The 18,912-nt window shown below is 36.0% G+C and overlaps 2 protein-coding genes across 6 annotated transcripts in view; both read left to right on the forward strand.

Moving 5' to 3' along the window:
• LOC148943518 (chorion peroxidase-like) overlaps window positions 1-18,912 on the forward strand; it is a 353,933-nt gene that overhangs the window by 140,580 nt on the left and 194,441 nt on the right. The gene's annotated exons all lie outside the window — the stretch shown is intronic.
• Window positions 3,024-18,912, forward strand: part of LOC148943519 (uncharacterized) — a 43,264-nt gene continuing 27,375 nt past the window's right edge. For all 5 annotated transcript variants that reach the window (XM_089100940.1, XM_089100943.1, XM_089100942.1 and 2 more), the window contains exons 1-5: window positions 3,024-3,165; window positions 7,994-8,207; window positions 11,580-11,994; window positions 13,547-13,689; window positions 15,260-15,313. In XM_089100940.1, the coding sequence (XP_088957066.1) occupies window positions 3,136-3,165; window positions 7,994-8,207; window positions 11,580-11,994; window positions 13,547-13,689; window positions 15,260-15,313 (856 nt within the window). In that variant the 5' untranslated portion in view covers window positions 3,024-3,135. The remainder of the gene's footprint in view (window positions 3,166-7,993; window positions 8,208-11,579; window positions 11,995-13,546; window positions 13,690-15,259; window positions 15,314-18,912) is intronic.

An 18,912-nucleotide genomic window follows, 5' to 3' on the forward strand; every position in this document is an offset into this window, starting at 1 on the left:
TTATGTCCCATTCAAGACACAGTCTACAGCCAGCGGTTATTTCCACAGCTACATTGGGTACTTGTATATCGTTGCTGCTGCTGCTGCTGTCGGTTCCATCATTAATCTCCAATAATGTAAATGCACCACTCATTTTTTTCCACTAATATCCTCTCAAATAAACTATTCTCTATCTGAATTCAAGTCTCTTACTAAGATGAATTGTAAAGAAAATTACTCCTTATATCCGAATCCAACTACTAATCAAGTTAGTGCGATCGCCAGCTCTCTCTCTGTTTGACCCCAAAAAAATGGGTGTTACCTCAGAAAACCAGTTTGGTAAGATATGGATTATTCGTTGCAATAGGCGACCGGCTCTGGCAAGTCAATGTACCGGTTAGAGTACACGCATATTCTTGTAGGTTTTTTTGTAGGTTTTTAACTCATTGGGCCCTTACTACTAGCGGCCTTTGTGATTAAGCGGTCATTTTTAAAGAATTGGAACAAAATTCGGACTTTAGCTTAAAGAGCAAGGTATTGACTAGGGGGTGAACCCCCTAATATACGTATTAAAAATATGTGAATATAGAAGTTCGTTACGTAAGTTAATTCGTAAGTTACGTATATTTATCACTAATAAAAACGTTCGTAAATAAAATTAAAAAGTTTCGAGAAAGCCATTTAACCAAATAAAAGTAAAATTAATATGCAAATTTTGTTTAAATTATTCATATACGGTGAGCCAAAATCAAAACATGTATTAAATCAAAATTGTTCAAAAATTAAATATAAAAAAAAAGTTTTTTTAACTGAAAGTAAGGAACGACATTAAAACTTAAAACGAACAGAAATTATTCCGTATGAGAAAGGGGCTGTCCCCTCCTCAATACCTCGCTCTTTACGCTAAAGCTTTTTATTGTTTTAAAAAATAAAGTTGTGTGACAGATTCAAACTTTAGCGTAAAGAGCGAGGTATCGAGGAGGGGACAGCCCCCGAAGCAGTAAGCACGTTCCATCAATGGTTTGGTGATAAAAAGAAAAACATGAACAATTGGTCAACAAAATTCAGAAAAAAGTGATCGAGTTTAGAAACACAAAAGTAGCATGAACTGCTGCTAGGCTTAGGGAATTGTCTTTGCAAAGAAATGAATTGTGCTTTTGGATTGATGGCTTTTACACGTGCTTGAGACTCCATGTTAACATCAACCATTGCTGAGGAAATTTCATAAGCTTGACTTGGGCAATTTTAGAAGTCGGGTCCATCAGCTTTAATGTTTCCACTGTTAAATTAGTTATCTCTTCAGCGGATTTCCCTTTAGTTTCAATAAAGTCTATGAAGGATCCCCAACACTAACCTTAGACCCATTAATTCTCAGGCAACGTAGAACCTGGTTGGTCGGATCTTTGTGTGGTATGTATATTATGAGTGTTTTCAAAAATTTTGGTGATGAGTTTTTGCGAGCCTCGTCACTGCGAAGGCTTGAGAATTCGTTCTGAGGTTCTCGCAAAGTGTAATAGATTGAGTTGAAAATAATGAGAGAAAAAGCTGAGATGGCTAGGACGCGTTCAGCGGATGAAGGATCACAAATTGCCAAAGATCATCCTTGTTGGCCAACCGTCTAGGTCTAAACAGAAAGCAGGTTGTCCCCGATTGGGATCGGAAGGTTTCGTAAGGAAAGATTTGAGGGAAATAGGAGCTTCTTGAGAGGGTGCAAAGAGGGAGGCTTTTAATAAATTTCGGTGGAGGAGGAACGTGTGTAGCTGTGTTGGCCTCAGTTGGCTTGGCGCCACACTGAGTTGTTAGTAGTAGTAATAGAATGTATTTTCTTTTCTTTTATTTTCGTTTGCTCATCGTGAATTGCTTTCTTGATATTGGATAACGCTTTGCCAATTATAAATTAAACCTTTTCAATAAATTTTCTTTCTTTCCATCAGTGTCATCGCTACACTTTTAATATCCGCTAGAGACCAAACTCTGCTTTGCCAATAACTTTACTGTCGGATCTCTTCATTACCGAACTTTTCCTCATGGCTAGGTCACTGGTCTATCCTTGGTTGTATTATTGAAAAGTGTGGCTCCACGATAGTTTGAAAAAGGATTCCCTTCTACATTCCCTTTTATGTCCTCTTTGGGCTTTTAGTGTCAGCTTTAGGAAAAAACCACTAAGCCCCCCTCCACCTTGCCTTCAAGCTAAACTAATGATCCAGGTAAATAGATCTACACTTGTCAAATCTTCCCCTATCCTAATGTCCCTTTTTGTCATTTCCTAAGACTGGTAACAATGGAATTTATGTCCTCTTCTTATTTAACATTCATAAGACTTCACTTTATTGGATTTTCAGATTTGCTTCCAGCTTAACTGTATCCCATGCCTCCTCCCTAATGCCTGGATATATCCCGAGACTGCGCCAAAATTTTGCTGATTTTGATGATCTGCATTTTTATTTGTTTTACTTAGCTCTTATCTACCGTTGGTTTATAATGCCAGAGTAGAAAAAAAAAACAGAAAATCAGCAAATTTTAGGTATAGTGTCATTCGATTCCCTACTAAATACTCTCTCCAAATATAAAAGGCACGACCGTCAAAAACATACCCCAGCCCCCCCCCCTAATGCCTGGATATTACCCTTTAGACCATGTAAAAACTTTTTTTTTCAAATTGGTAGTATCTCGTATTACGAACCAAGTACTGGGGAGAAATAAGTACAAAAAATTAATTTAAGCCAACATTCAGCAAAGTTTTATGTATATCCCAGGACCATATCAAGGCATTATGGGGTAGTGATGGGGGGGCAGTTGTCGCGGTAGCGTTTATTATGTTTGTAAAGTGCTGAATGGGGAATTGAATGATACAACTCGCTTTTATATTATAGTGTTTAATTCAGTAAAACCATCTTAAACCAAGATTACCGAATTTTGCACTACATTTTTTCATTTTGTTTGAAATCAACACACTGTTTACTAATAGCTTACAACAAAAATGATTTAATTCCATTGCTGATTCATCACCCTGATATGACCGACGGAGAATCACCCTTTTCCGAGAAGGACAAGTAAGGGTTGTAAACAACTACCTCTTGAGCGCCGTATCTGAGGATAACTCAGTTCATGAAAAAGAAGTGAACATATTTGATAGTTGAAGGATAAAGAAGAAAAATGGAAATAAACGCGGAAATCAAAATCAAGGTATTAAAATTCGAAGTTATAATGTATGGTTTTATTGACAGTTTATGAATGACGATCCAAGTAGCCTAGACATTTTTGTTTAAGTAAATGATAAACATTCTGTTTATAGCCTAAATGCAAGGCCATATTGCAAGAAGTCACTCTTGGTAATGACCAATTTGTGAACTTACTGATTTTCTACAATCCATCTTTTTTTCTCATGTATGCTGCTATTAAACATTGTTTTATTTTTCACCCCCCCCCCCCAAAAAAAAACAAATGTATTCTGGCTTTAGTTCTGAAACTGCAATTCCTATTATTTGAGCAGAATTTTAAGCCATATAAATGTTTTTTTTTTGTTTTTTTTATTTAGGAAATGTTTTTTCATATCTTTAAAACCTTGTAAATTTGGATTGAACAAAGTAGTGAAGCTGAAAAGAAGATAAAATTCTACTTTAGCTACTTTTGGCTATCTTGGGAAGGGGTTAGGTTAGGAAAATGAAACTTTCAGGGATGGGTCTACAGGCTAAAATATGTCCTGGGAAGGTATTTTGAAGTACCTATCTCCACTCCTTCTCCCTGTAGAGGCTCCCGAAATTTGCCTACATGACAGGTCTATACTTATTGAAATTTTGACAAAACAGCATTTTACCTTAATTTTTTAGTTATCAGTTTATTTTTCTCTGCCTTTAGTGCTGAAAATGCAATTCCTGTTATTTGAGTAGAATTTTAAGCCATATCAATGTTTTTCTTATCAAAATTTAGGAAATCTATTTCCATATCTTTAAAACCTTACAGATTGGGATTTACCAAAGTTGTGAAGTTGAAAATAATTTTTTTGTAGCCTACTTCATTTAAGTAGATCTATTTTGCAAGGTTTCACTTTTATAACACTAATTTTAAAGGTCATCAAAGGTCAGGACCCTCTATAGGGAGAAGGAGTGGAAGTAGGCCTAGGTACTTTAAAATACATTCCCGGGACATACTTTAGCCTGTAGACCCATCTCTGAAAGTTTCATTTTCTTAACCTAACCCCTTTCCAAGATTTCCAAAAGTAGCTAAAGTAGAATTTTAAATAAACAAAGCAACAATCTAAAAATGCTTTACTTTTATACAACCTTAAGTGTCCTTAAAGGTTTACTTTTACCATACCAAAACTCCTATATTTTTTGTTTTCAGTAAGCGCTAGTTTCCTGTAATCCTACAAAAATAGGGGAAAACAGTTGATTTATTTGCATTAGTTTTATTGATATATGTTAGTTAGGCTATGAAGTAATAATTTTTGTTCGTTTTAAGTTTCAACTTCACTCTTTACTTCCCTCGGAAAACCTGTTTTTTTAAAATAATCTATGCTCGTTTTTGATTAAAATTCAATTACAAAAAACGATTAAAATTCAATTAGAAAAAAATACTGCTATGACCTCTTATTTATTATCTTGTCTTCAGAGGTGGATCAAAGGTCCTATCTTTATAAATTACATCAAATATTTTGTGAAGCATTTGCATGCTTCTCCTGATGCTAAGAAGCTACTCATACCAGAGAAGCATGATGGTCATCTTCATCCAAATGTGATGGACTATGCCAAGGACTATGCCATAGTCCAAATGGACTATGGACTATGCCAAGGAGCATGGGGTCATACTGATGACAATACCATCTCATTGCAGAAATTACATACAACCATCAGATATGAATTAATAATTTTTGTTCGTTTTAAGTTTCAACTTCGCTCTTTACTTCCCTCGGAAAACCTGTTTTTTTTAAATAGACCTAATCTATGCTCGTTTTTGATTAAAATTCAATTACAAAAAACGATTAAAATTCAATTAGAAAAAAATACTGCTATGACCTCTTATTTATACGGAATAGTTTCTGTTCAATTTAATTCAATTCAATTTAATTGAATCGTTTTAATACCTTCAAATACCTTCGTTCAAATACCTTCATGGGACATGCGTTAAAAAATGAGTGCATCACATTTACAAAAACAATGAAATTATCTGAAAATGATTGCATAGAAGGGAGAAAACCATGGTTGAAAAAAAAAACATACAAGCAGGAGTCGAACGCAAGCCGCTCTACTTCGAACTCGAACGCTGTATCAAAAAAATCACACCTCTATAACCTAATTTAATATATTAGTGTTTGCACCTTAATTGCATACAGTGGCGAATCCAGGAGAGGGGCGAGGGGGCCCCCCCCTAGCGTAGTCTAAAGTAGTTTAATTTACTTAATTAACTCACGTTTGCGTTAATTAAACTTGCTCCTAGCGCAAGTTTATCAGATCAATCTATTTTGCGCCCCCAAAAAATTTTTTTTTATCGGATCAGCCTATTTTGCGCCCCCTCCCCCCCAAAAAAACAATCCTGGATCCGCTCCTGATTGCGTGCCTTTTTAAAGGGCCTTGGAAGAGGAACATACGGGAGGTATTTATGCAAACCTCCGGTTAAAGGTTTTGGACCATAATTATTACAATACTATTACTACTAACAGCTCACCGCAGCACCAAGCCGCCTGAGGCCCCCCAGCTGAAATTTAGTGTCTGTAAAGAATCTTGTCAAAACTAAGATAAGCCTGCATAATTCAAGCATCCAGAGAAACATATCATTTTTCTTTAGTATATCTTTGTCTCTGGTAATATATGGCTCATTTTTCAGTTTTCACTACCGTTTTCACTTGATTTGGGAAAATTGGCTTGAACTTTGCCCCCCCCCCCCCTCCTGGATTTCAACGAAATTACGCCCCTGGACGTAGATATGAGCAATATCTTATGAGCTATTGAAAATCTGTACTAGATACCTGCGATACCAATACGCCCAATAACAATAAGCTCAGAATGATACGCATGATATAAATACGTCTGATACCAATACAGTGTGCAGCCCTTTCCCCGGGGACTATGTAGGGTCGTATCATCACTAAAACAAAAGATATTTGACCTTTGAACTGTTGAACAAAATTGCGATCTCAAAATTGTGATCGTATGACTATGGGGGAGGGGGGCTAGTTGCCCTCCAATCCTTTTGGTCACTTAAAAAGGGCACTAGAAAATTTAATTTCCGTTCGAATGAGCTATTACACATTTATCTATGATGTTCTGGTCACCCCCTAGCCCTGCTAAAAAAAAACAATAAAACAAAAAAGACGGGAAGACATCAGTAATACAACAAGGAAAGTCATTTTCCTTGTTGTTCAAGGAGGGGGACTGTAATTTATCTGTATTATGATATTTTGACCATGGTGATTCCAATGGTACACTTTTCATTTTGATATGACGCCATTTTCGAATGGTTTTAGTTTTTCTTTGAAATCACCATAAATTTCTTTCCGCAATGAAACTTACTTTTAAGACGAACCGAAATAATAGCTAGCATTCCTGAATCAGTGTTAGACGGCAATTGTTTTTTACTAGGTAGTTTTTTTCCTAACTTTTGGTTATTATGGGCTGTGGTTCGCTCTTTACTAGGTTGCAGTTACCGCTGCAACCATGATATGTGGAGCTGTTTTCAAACTTCTATCTCTGCTTCTTTTCAGTTTCAAAGTTTGAAATTTGTTTACTGCTTGACCTCCTCAGAAGGAAACATTCGAAATATTTTAAAACGTTCCTTCTGAAGAGATCAACCACTAAAACAGAATCCAAAGGCTTAGAAAATTGCTTCAAAACAGATCTAATACAATTGTAGTGATTTGAGTAGGCTTAGGATTTGAAGCCATATTGAATTTAAAGCCACATTTAGAGTTTCATATTGGGATTTTTACAATTTGAAATAAACTTTAAATCCTTTAAAACCTTGTTAGTCATAGTTTAGCAGATATATAAGGCGCATCAACATTCTGAAAGTTTCACTTTGTAACACTATTTGTCTAATTTTATAAATATTTTTTTTTTTTTTAGATAAGTCACTGCTTGGTCTTCAGATGTTAAAAAATTATACGTAAAAATTATGAACAGATGTTTTTGTTTGCCATTATAGCTGCTAGATCAATGAAATTAAATTTCAAAAATGAAAGTAAATGAAAGATTGAATTTACGGATACCAAATTTAGGGGGGGGGGTCGCCCCGGGCGCATAAATTTTATTGTGCGCAAAATTTTAAATCGATAATCTGACAAATATAATCATGTTGTAATTTTTTAAATTGCATTTTTATTAAAATAAAGTAGAGGGTGCAGTTGGTAGTAAGTGTAAGCAAATTGAATCCGAAATTTTCCTTTTTCCCATATAAAATAAGAAGTCAGAATTAATGAAATGAAAAATTTTGTTAATAAATAAAAATTAGTCAATGAATGAAAACTATGTTAAAATTCGGCCAGCAAACTTTTGAGAGACAGGGGGGGGGGCACTAATGAAGATTCTGATCCGGGATCAAAAGAGGCCAGAACCATCACTGACGGGTACTCGGGTTAAAACAAGTTACGCATGGCAAAATGTGGGGGAAATACATAATTTGGGATATATATTTGCACATTAAGGGGGGGGGTGTAAATTATAACGGAATTGAAGACGAAATGTGTTAACTACAATTTTTCTACATTTTATGAAGCATGAATTGTTCGCTTAATATGTTGCTTCACAACAGCCCGAATTCTATATTTACACCTATAGTACTTTTAAAGTTTCCTAAGAATTGGCACTGAGCCTATGAAGTTGAAGGGATTTGGGAACAATTTTGTTATCGTATCATCATCAACACAAAGGTAAAACCTGGTTATAGTCACTGCAAACTGTGCTGGATGTGTCCTTAATATGACGGTCGTTCTCACCTTTTATAAGTGTTCAACCCCCCTATGTGTTATGCAATTCTTGAGAAATAGGAGATAGTACAAATTGGACTTTTTTTTTTTTAGCCAGATGAGCTTCTTCAGGGAGCCCAAGCTGCAGTTGAAGCGGATACACATGGTCGGGCTGTTCTAACCGTTGACGGCAAATCTGTTGCATCCAAGGAATTTGAACCAGCTGACGGAAACGAAGTCAGGTTTTCAGAAAAGATACAATTGCACCCCGAAGAAATAGCATTGAACAAACCTGTTCGTGGTCAAATATTGGGTGAAATTCCACAGAGTAAGTTAGTAGTCACTTTCTGTAGCATCTATCATGGTGCACAATGGAATTCTTCCTTTATAATACTTACTTTATAATACGCAGCAGCGTCATGGTGCACAACACAGATGGCATTTCTTAATTTTCATAATTATGAAAAGGAGATTGGAAATGGAGATAAAGGTCTAGAATAGCAGTTCTCTAGAAGGAGACGTGGTAGAATAAAGCCATGTTTAGATTGCCAATTTTATGTTCGGTTTTGTTCTCGGTTTTCACAATTCCTTCCCATCCCCCTCGAATGGTCTCATACAGCCTTAGGCTAAAATAACAAAAAAAGATGGAATTTTTCCTTTATAATACTTACTTTATAATACGCAGCAGCGTCGTGGTGCACAACACAGATGACATTTCTTAATTTTCATAATTATGAAAAGGAAATTGGAAATGGAGATAAAGGTCTAGAATAGCAGTTCTCTCGAAGGAGACGTGGTAGAATAAAGCCATTTTTAGATTGCCAATTTTATGTTCGGTTTTGTTCTCGGTTTTCACAATTCCTTCCCATCCCCCTCGAATGGTCTCATACAGCCTTAGGCTAAAATAACAAAAAAAGATGGAATTTTTCCTTTATAATACTTACTTTATAATACGCAGCAGCGTCATGGTGCACAACACAGATGGCATTTCTTAATTTTCATAATTATGAAAATGAGATTGGAAATGGAGATAAAGGTCTAGAATAGCAGTTCTCTAGAAGGAGACGTGGTAGAATAAAGCCATGTTTAGATTGCCAATTTTATGTTCGGTTTTGTTCTCGTTTTTCACAATTCCTTCCCATCCCCCTCGAATGGTCTTTATAACAACACAGATGGCATTTCTTAATTTTCATAATTATGAAAAGGAGATTGGAAATGGAGATAAAGGTCTAGAATAGCAGTTCTCTCGAAGGAGACGTGGTAGAATAAAGCCATATTTAGATTGCCAATTTTATGTTCGCTTTTGTTCTCGTTTTTCACAATTCCTTCCCATCCCCCTCGAATGGTCCCATACAGCCCAAGGCTAAAATAACAAAAAAAGATGGAATTCTTCCCTTATAATACTTACTTCATAATACGAAGCAGCGTCGTGGTGCAAAAAACAGATGGCATTTCTTAATTTTCATAATCATGAAAAGGAGATTGGAAATAGAGATAAAGGTCTAGAATAGCAGTTCTCTAGAAGGAGACGTGCTAGAATAGTCATTTTTAGATTGCCAATTTTATGTTCGCTTTTGTTTGTGTTTTTCACAAATCCTTCCCATCCCCCTTGAATGGTCTCATACAGCCCTAGGCTAAACTAACAAAAAAGATGGAATTCATACTTTATAATAGGCAGCGATGAATCGTGTTGCCTTGTTTTTTCCATCTTTTGTCTGTTGTTAAATGAGTTCATCTACTATTATGTTAGTTTTTATGGACTCTTCACTCCTCTGTGTGGTAATGTCTGCTCATTTGCGGTTAATTCATTGTGTTTTATGCTCCTTTTGGGTTTCATTTAATTAGTAATAACCATTTATGGTCATTTTACGCCTGAAATGTTTTTTGACTTTATTTCTGTTTGTCTTTAGTTTATGTAGCTCTACTTTTCTTTGAAAAAATTTATTCAGTGAAAAGTTTTTTAAATTAATATTTAAATAGAGCCAAATGGGAGCTACGCTCGAAATAATAACTACCTATTAACAGAAAAAAAATATCAACCGCCTAAAATGCATAATAAAAACAAGGGAAAGGAAAATCCAACTACATAACAGGGCAGCTTTGGACAGGAGAGCGACCAAGGGAAATAGACTTCCTTGGCATGGCAAATTTACAACAAATATATTAAAGCTTGAAATGACTCCCTCATCAATGATTAATAGTAAGATCAGTTATCTTTTGCTTTAAAGGAGTGCGGCAAATTAGTTTTGTGAGTTTAGTCTTCAGTTCCAGTTTTCTTGCTATTAAAGGAGTTAAAATGGCATTGGAAATTTTGATGTATCCTAGTTTTTAGCTGCAATCTACAGAAATCCGAAATTTTGTGCTCAGTCAGTGCCAAATAGGACCCAAAAATGGACTAATTTTAATTTGAAAATCAAATTTTTTATGCAAATCAACACAGTTTTAAAGGTTGCTGCAGGGATAAACTTTAAAAGGGATTAATCTGTCATATGTATGACCTAATAAACAAAACCCTGAGAGTCGAACGCTTTAGCACTATCTACCCATAATCAGCTGCCACAAAACAATGTCCAGCATTCTTTGAAATGAGTGAGTAAAGAAGGATTTTGGGGGAGCCAGCGTTTACCCCCAGAAAATACCCCTCCCGTTGCTGCCTGGTCTCCAATAACCTGCGACCTATTAAAAGGAATAGAACTCAATTTCTAATATAATGAGCACCCTCCGAAGTTTTTGTGACTGAGATGTGAAGGTGGGGATGAGGAAGGGACAGTCCCCCTCCTATACGGAATAGATTCAGCTCATTTTGGGGTTTAATGTCATTCTTTACTTTCATAATAACAGCGTAGACTAGAAATATTCCCAGAAAAAAGAGGGATTAAATATCGACTTCACATCTTTGATGCGTTTCTAAAGTTTTTTTTGTACACCCCCCCCCCCCGGAAAAAATAACCCTCAAACAAAAGTCCCGGATACCACCCTGGGACTATTAATTTCTACCTCCACCCTCCCCTCGTCTCCCTTAGAACTAATTCTGTATATATCTGAAAGCTCGATGAGAGTTGGGATGTTTGGCATGAATATACACCCTTTCAGTTATTTCCCTCCCTCCCTAACTACAAAACAATAAGAGAACCCCATTGTAGTTTAAAGCCGTTATATCAAATGTTTGGGATTGTAAAACATCAGGGAATTTACCTAGATAGTGAAATTTTGTACACCTTAAATATATGTCATTTCTATATCCAAGAGCAGTCCACAGCAAGCTACGTATGTAGTTAAATAAAATTTACATTAAAATGAGATCTTTAAAACTGAAATTGAAAAATTAACAGTCCCAAATTTTTTGTTTTTATGATGGAAAGCCAGTGTGGTCTTCGTCTTTTTTTAAAGATCATGGATGTGCGTTGTCTGTTGCTTTTTTTTTGTCGCCCCCAGGGATAATCGTATCAAACCAAGGGCCCAAGAAGATCGAGAGAAGGCTCATTCTAACAAAAATTAAAAATTTTAGTGCCTCTTTAAGAACAAACAGAATGGAGGACAATTAGCCCCCTTCCTGACAAATCCCACGCTTACTATACACTTGTTGTTTTTAACAACAAAGCTCTAAGGTTTAAATCCAGTAAGCGTTGAAACTAATCCAGTCCATGAAAGATCGAAATAAGAGGGTTTCTTGTATTTATATAACCAAATTTTCTTTAAGGAAGTCAAGCAGTTCAGCAGCATGTGTTATTCAAGGGGAAAGAGGGAGAACCTTTTAGAGAAAGAGAACGCGGGTATGAGCAGATTCAGGGCGTCCCTCCTTCACCAAGGGGACAATCTCATATGAAAAATGCTGATGATAGGTCGGTATCTCCAACTGCCCAAAGTACACCAATGCATCCCAGAGAAGGGGCACGGCGGCATGAAGAAGCACTATATGAGCGTCCTATCGCGCATGCTCAGCCAGTGCGACATATGCCACAAACAGGAACACCTACGAAATCGGCAAGAACTCTTGTGAAAGAAGAAACTAAAGTTGAGACTCCTGGTCAAACTGGGGAGTTTGAAAAGCAAGCACGCAAATCTCCACTATCCCCAGAAGAGCAACCGTATATCTCACCTGAATATCAAAAAAGGTAAGTTGTGTTATTTTTTCGTGTCTGTACTTAAATTATTATTTTAGTTACTTTGTGTGCACATAATGGAAAAAGTGTCTGGTGAAATATTATTTATAGGTTTCGGTAATTATAAAAACTTTCAGGACAATTTTTATAACTTATTAATAGCAACCTAATAACGTATTAATAATAAATTAATAACGAGCTCGTGTGTATTCGATTTAAAGAAAGATGTAGGTAAAGGATAAAGTGCAGGAAAGGATGAGACAGAATAAAGCTATAAGGTATAAGATAGTTTGAAAATGCTGAACTTCCAACTTCAATTGTGTGATATCGAAATTCCTATGGTGAAAATCTGTCTGATTTTCGTTTCATTTAAATGAAGATTAAAGGTTCTTTTTTTTTGTATATTTGTTGCTAAGTCGAGCCTTCTGATTTTCTTGCAAATTTCTCACGCTTGTCCTCGACTATTGGATTCTCACCTTTCAATGGGCTCTCCCAGTAGACCTACTGATCCACGTGTCCAGTTCCTAGGTATTCTTCGTGATGAGAATCTCTACTCCAGACATCATTTAGTATCTTTAAAATGAAGATATCGATGAATCTTTGAATTCTCAGAAAGCCTAAATTCATTTGTTCGTGGTGCAAATCTAAAAATTTTGTTTCATTGTTTTAATTCTGTCTTATACATCTGCTCAATTATGCAGATATCTTTTCCTTCTTTGGTGGTAGCGCTTTCTAAGTATATGAGAAAGAGAGAAACCTTATCCTTGAAACGGGTAGTGATGTTAATATGCCGTTGCTTAATTTGACATCCGTATATCCATTCCTGTTTCTTTCTTGTTTAACCTTTCCTATTCTGAACAAAACATTTCCTGTTTATGTGTTTGGCTCTTATTTAAATTTATTGTTGAATAAATCGATCTAGTTATCTGTCTATCTATTACAACCAATCAGTGGCGGATCCATGGGAGGGTTAGGGGGCGCCCCCTACCCCCTTAACTTAGTCTGAAATAGCTTAATTTACTTAATTAACGCAAGTTTGTGTTAATTAAACTTGCTCTTAACGCAAGTTTACCGGATCAACCTATTTTGCGCCCCCCCCCCTAAAAAAATCCTGTATCCGCCCTTGCAACCAATTACAATTATAGATGTTCGTAGAAAAACGGGAATTCTTCCTTTATGTTGGCTTAGTATATTTATGTACTAATTCCAAACTTGAATCCAGTAAGGCTCTTATTATGGCTCAATTTTTGGCAAAAGTTGTATTTTCAGGATATTTAGGTTTTATATATATTATGAAAATTTGTGAATGCACAAAGTTTCTGTCAGTCTCATAGAAACTAACATTGGTGAATATCAAGATGACTATTAACAGCCTAATTACTATTGTAAGTAGGCCCATTAGACTAGCTGATTTACTTGTAAATTGTTTTCTGTTGTTTTACTGTTTTCAAAGTGCTATGGAAATGTTACATCAGCGTGGTTCATCCTAGGGACCCTTTTTACAAGCGGTAAAATTAGAACATTATTATTTATATCTCTTTAAAATTATTCTTATACATTTCAGTCAACATGGACTCTTAACAAGAGCAGCTGATGCTTTGATTGGAGCTGAGCGAGCAGTCTTTGATACTTTAGGTTCAGTGGTACATGGCACAAAGGAAACTGTCAAAGGGGCAGGACAAGCTGTTGCTGATACTGTTGAATCAGGTAAAAAAATCACGCCCTGTCCATCTAAAATACAAACGCTATTTTAAGTAATCAGGGTGGTCAGTTTTAGATTCGAGACTCATCGTCAAACAGTTTGTGGTAATGAACTATAAGCCTTGCCCTATTCTAGAAAAAGGGGAAAAAACATTTTTTTGATGAAAATTACACCATCAAAATCAGCATTAAGGGATTTCAGGCATGTTTTACACGGGTCAAGGCACTATATATAAAAGAGTAAAATTTTGTATTTTTTCCGAGAAGAGTGATCAAAGAACCGTGTTTATTATTTTCTTTTCCCTAGTCGTTATTTTAGTTTGCACGGATACTAGAAGCTTTAGTGTCCTTTTTAAGCAACAAAACAATTGTCACAGTCAATTGTCATCAATTGTTATTTTGGCACAAAATAACAATTTTACTCCAAAGATGGGGAAAAAAGTGTCAATTTGGATTCTGAGAAAGCTAATCGATTTAAAATTATTAATTGAAACGCTTGGCGATTTCCCTTTCAAAATAAATATTAAAGAAATATGACCAGCCATTTCTTCGTTTCTAATATATATTTAACCCACACCAAACATACATCTAAAACTTTCTTTCAATCTAATTAACAAAATTATTTCTAAGATAACACTACCTCAGCATGACAGAATAAAATAATTCGTAACGAATAAAAAAAGAGGTTAATTCCAGCTAGTGAAATAAAGAAAATTAGTTTGTAAATATTTCGCTCGAGATCTGCGCTCAACCGTCCTTATTGCAAAAAAGGAAATAATGAACAAAAAAATAGATACAAGTCCTCAAGACAAAATAAAAACAAACCATACCTTAAAAACACACTAGAATCAACGAAGCCCTCCCTAAGCAAATATGAAAGGACAACTGATAAACTATTTTTCCTTCTTTTGCTGGCTGGAATTATCGACGTGTTTTCTTCGTTACAAAGTATTTTTTAGTTTAAACTAAAGATACAAAAACTGAATCGAACGAGTTCAGCTTAAAGCAAAATATGTCTGTATAATGATTTGAGTAGTTATAACTTCAGATCTTAGCAGAAATAGAACTTAGAAAAATGCGTAATTTTGTGGGCGTGTCATTAGGCATCCCACTTGAGAGATTAAATAATTTAACAATTTACTTCTTTTCTTTTCCTTGCAATGAAAAAAGAAAGAGCTTGTCCTGCTTTGAAATTTAATTCGTATTTCTTTATTCTGAAAATTTTAAGTAGTACCAACCTGATGCATACTACTTCAAACTCAACAATGTAAAGCCACCTAAAGCCAGAGGCAAATACACTGTTGTTCTTTCACCCTGTCATATTTGAAGCTTCTTCTTTGCTTGCCGCAAATAAATCCCCAAAATCCCTTGTGATATCATTCCTGCCTAATGTGATATTATCCATTATTTTCCAATCCCTCCCCCCGTCCCCGTTGCTTTCTATCTAGTACAACTATTGAAAGGACATGGTCTTTGTCCAACTGGATGAAATGTGCCGCCACTTTTTCTGAGAGTCAATGCTGTTTTACGACGTACCAACTGAGTGGGAACTGAATACTTATATTCTGTTTTTTAGGATATGAGAAAACTGCTGATACTCTTTCAAGTGGAGCTCATGCTGTGAATCGGGGTAAGTCAAACTTAATAACCTGTTTATAGCGATCCTCAATTAAATGTTCTCATTCTTGACATTTAATTTCAATTAAAGAGACGATTAATCAAATTTGGAAAAAATATAGAAAATCACTTTTTTGGTAACATCTTTTAAAAATCTAATTAAAAAAAGCTAATTAAAAAAAACTCCCTGCAAAAAAGTATTTGAGTTAGATGAATGGTAGACTATTGTAATGGCTCCTTCTGTTCTGATTGGTGATATCTGCAGAATTACCAGTAGTCTCATCAAAGAACCCAATAGCTTCCCATGGAGCCTAGAAACTTTAAACTATAATTGCTCAAAATTTACCTATTATAAAGAATTCAATTTAATGATGTATCATCAAGCTTTAGAAAATGATCTTTATCTTTTTTAAACACAAATTTAAGGAGAAGCAAGCAGCTATCACTGCTGAAAACATGAAATAAATAAGGAAAGTGTGATTTTTTGTGCGATTTTAAATAGCACTTTCCTACCAATATACCTTACCTACCCTCCTCTTGGAAAAAATTCTATCAGCTGCTATTGGGGCAAATTTTCAATTTGAAAGAAAATGCAACACATGCTAGTTCTTAAGAAAAACTCCCTCCCTCTTCCTGGTTTTTATGGAAAGGGTGGTCGTATAAACTTCGGAAGGGGCTCATTGGATTAAAAATAGGAAGTTTAACTACCCTTTTTAAGAGTCAAAATGATCGGAGGGCAGCTACCCCCTCGTCACATCATATTTTCCCATAATGCATTCAATAGAAATTTTGAGGTAGCCATTCGTTCAAAAACTGTCCAAAGATCACATAATATGGCTTTTGGGGTGGACTAAAAATTGACTAGGAGTCTTATGGAATTTTCAGAACACTTGTCGGGTCAACAGTGAATGATTCGACTACAAACTGCATTAAAAAAACGATAAAATACCAGGCCAAAAGTTTGATCTTGTTTTGGCTCTCAGATGGTTACTTTATCTCATACTCATTCATGATTATTCATTCATGATTATCATTATCATGATTTTCATGAATCATTCATGGTTACTCATGAATGATTACTCATTCATGTTCATCTTTCTGCTAATGTGTCTGATCACCTCTTGATCGAACCCATTTTATATAAAATTTATGCGACATATAACATCTTGGATCTCCTAAAAATTTGTAAAATTAAGGATTGAACAAGGTAGATAGTAATGTATTTTGTCTGAAATGAACCCGGTTGGAGCTGTGATCTAGTTGGATCAGGTCTGGTTTTGAACAGATATGTATTAAAATTAACTGAGTTTAGGAAAAAAGTCCTTCGAGAAATTGATTTTGGATGCTATTAGACTAAAGTTGAAGCGGTTACTTCAGGTTTTAATTATTTTTGAATATAAAAATGAGATTCAATTTCTATGAAAATTTAATTTTAGGGTGAAGCGTGTTAGTTGTAGACTGAAACAAAGACAAGCAGACCAGTGGCGTAAATTCAGAAAAATTCTGAGGGGGGGGGGGGCAAACTTCAAACATTTTTGCCACCTCACGGAAGAAAATTTGCAAATTTTCACTTTTACTTTTTCAGGAAATTACAAAACTATGCAGATTATATTCTGTTAAAAAAAAGTAAAAAAAAGAAAAAAAGTTTGAATTGGTGAAAGTTTCTAATTCAGAGCGAGTGAATTGCTTGGAAAGAGCATTTCCTGCCACTAAGTAGCGGATATTTTTGACACAGTATTAAAAACTGTATTATCCCTTATATTGGACCTCTAGGATTCCTTTTCGGGGAAGCAAATTACTTAAACACAAATATTGTGCTGTGAAGGGTCTAAGCCAAAAAAGAAAATTTAGAATTAGGAAATGTCATTTTGTTTTGTTAAGAATTGAATTGAGTGAATGCCTAGAACAGGGTTTTCTGGCGCGAAGCGCAGTGGCAGAAATGAAAAAAAAACCTGGGGAGGGGCAAATTCCATGTCTCAATAGGGAGCCTCAAGTGGGTTGAATTAGAAAAAATCCAAGGGAGGGGGAAATCAAGCCAAATTAAGCGGTAGCCAACTTAAAATTCTTTGGATAACAAAGTTTAGAACACAATTAGATATACAAAAATTCAAGTACATAAGCACAATTAAGCAAATAAATAATAAATTTGTTTGCATCACGACTGAAGTATCCAGAGGGAGCCACTATTCTAATGGGAAACGCCGTTGCTTCAGGGAAGCAAAATTGTCGACGGCAATGTTATAATCTATCTTTTTCGCTTTTTCCGGCTGGGTTGCTATAACTAACAAATCGCTAAGTCGCTCATCAGTCATGGTGGTTCTGAGATAGTTCTTAACCCTCTTAAGCGTTGAAAAAAATCTTGTTAGAGGCAGTTGAAAGGGGGAGCGTCAAAGAAATTTTGACAGCTTCCGAGATGACTGCAAAGGCGTCTTTTTTCATGTAGAGGTAGGCAAGAGCTTTTGATGGGCATTCTGGTTTCATCCTTTGTAAATAAGATTTTGCCAAGGCTATCTCCAACTCAAACTTCAACTCGTTTACTAATAATGTAGGAAAGTCACGTACAAAGTCTTGTATTAGACGTGCATCCAGGAACTTCGGTGAACTTGGCTCAAACGCTTCTAAGCCTTGGATTACTGAGGAGTTTTCACCAAACCTTTGTCTCAGCTCCGAAGTTACTCGGTCGACTATGAAGTATAAAATGTCCGACCTATAAGTTTGAAAAATGTCACGATCCTCTTCTGTTCCATTTCTTGCTCTGGCACCGACAGTGGTTTCAACGTAAAAATCAAAAAGGCGTCTGCTTATAGCAACCGAGCGTCTAGGCTTTTCTATTTGGATTGAGTGCTGCTTGCATAAGCTTTTCGTTGCTTCGACCATCTTAAACCAACGCTCTTCAGATCGGAGCTCTAGAACCTGTTGTTGAACTGCTTGAAGCAGAGAATTTACGCCTGAAAGAACGAGGGTCTTGGACTGGAGAAGTCTGGATGCAATATCTATCGGACCAAGGATACTGCTCATTATTTCAAGAATGAACAAGAATTTGGCATCAATTGTTGCCAGCAACCCAGAAGCTTCAGAACGGTCCTCTGTTGAATTGGCTTCATCCGAAATAACCCTTAGTGTTTCGAGAATAGCACCTAAACGTATCCGGATCTTCTGAACTGAGGAAAACCAATAGCACCATCGAGTGTCGGCTAACCGCTCGCGCTCAATCTTCTTGTCTCCGCGTTCTTGTTGGGTCGAAGGATAAGCTCGTGACGTGGTGTACTTCGGCTGAGAAAGTTATATAATGCCTGGATGCAAGAAAAGAAGTTTCTAACCTCCGGACAAGAAGCTATTGACTGCACAAGCACAAGATTTAGGCGATGTGCGTGACAATGAATATACCTAGCTTGTGGTGCAAATACTTTAAGAATAGCCTGAACACCATTACATTCGCCGCTCATGACGCTCGCACCATCATAGCATTGAGCCACACAGGTGCTCCAATCCAGTCCGTGCTTTTCAACAAGATCCTTGATTGCATTAGCAAGGGATGCTGCATCTAATTGTTCAAGATGTGTACTTAATAAACCGAATAATTAAACCAAGCTGCTCTTTTTTCGACAGATC

The sequence above is a fragment of the Artemia sp. Qi Xiang Cuo genome, chromosome 15 (genome assembly GCF_049724085.1).
Source record: "Artemia sp. Qi Xiang Cuo chromosome 15, ASM4972408v1, whole genome shotgun sequence".
NCBI classification, from domain to species: Eukaryota; Metazoa; Arthropoda; class Branchiopoda; order Anostraca; family Artemiidae; genus Artemia; species Artemia sp. Qi Xiang Cuo.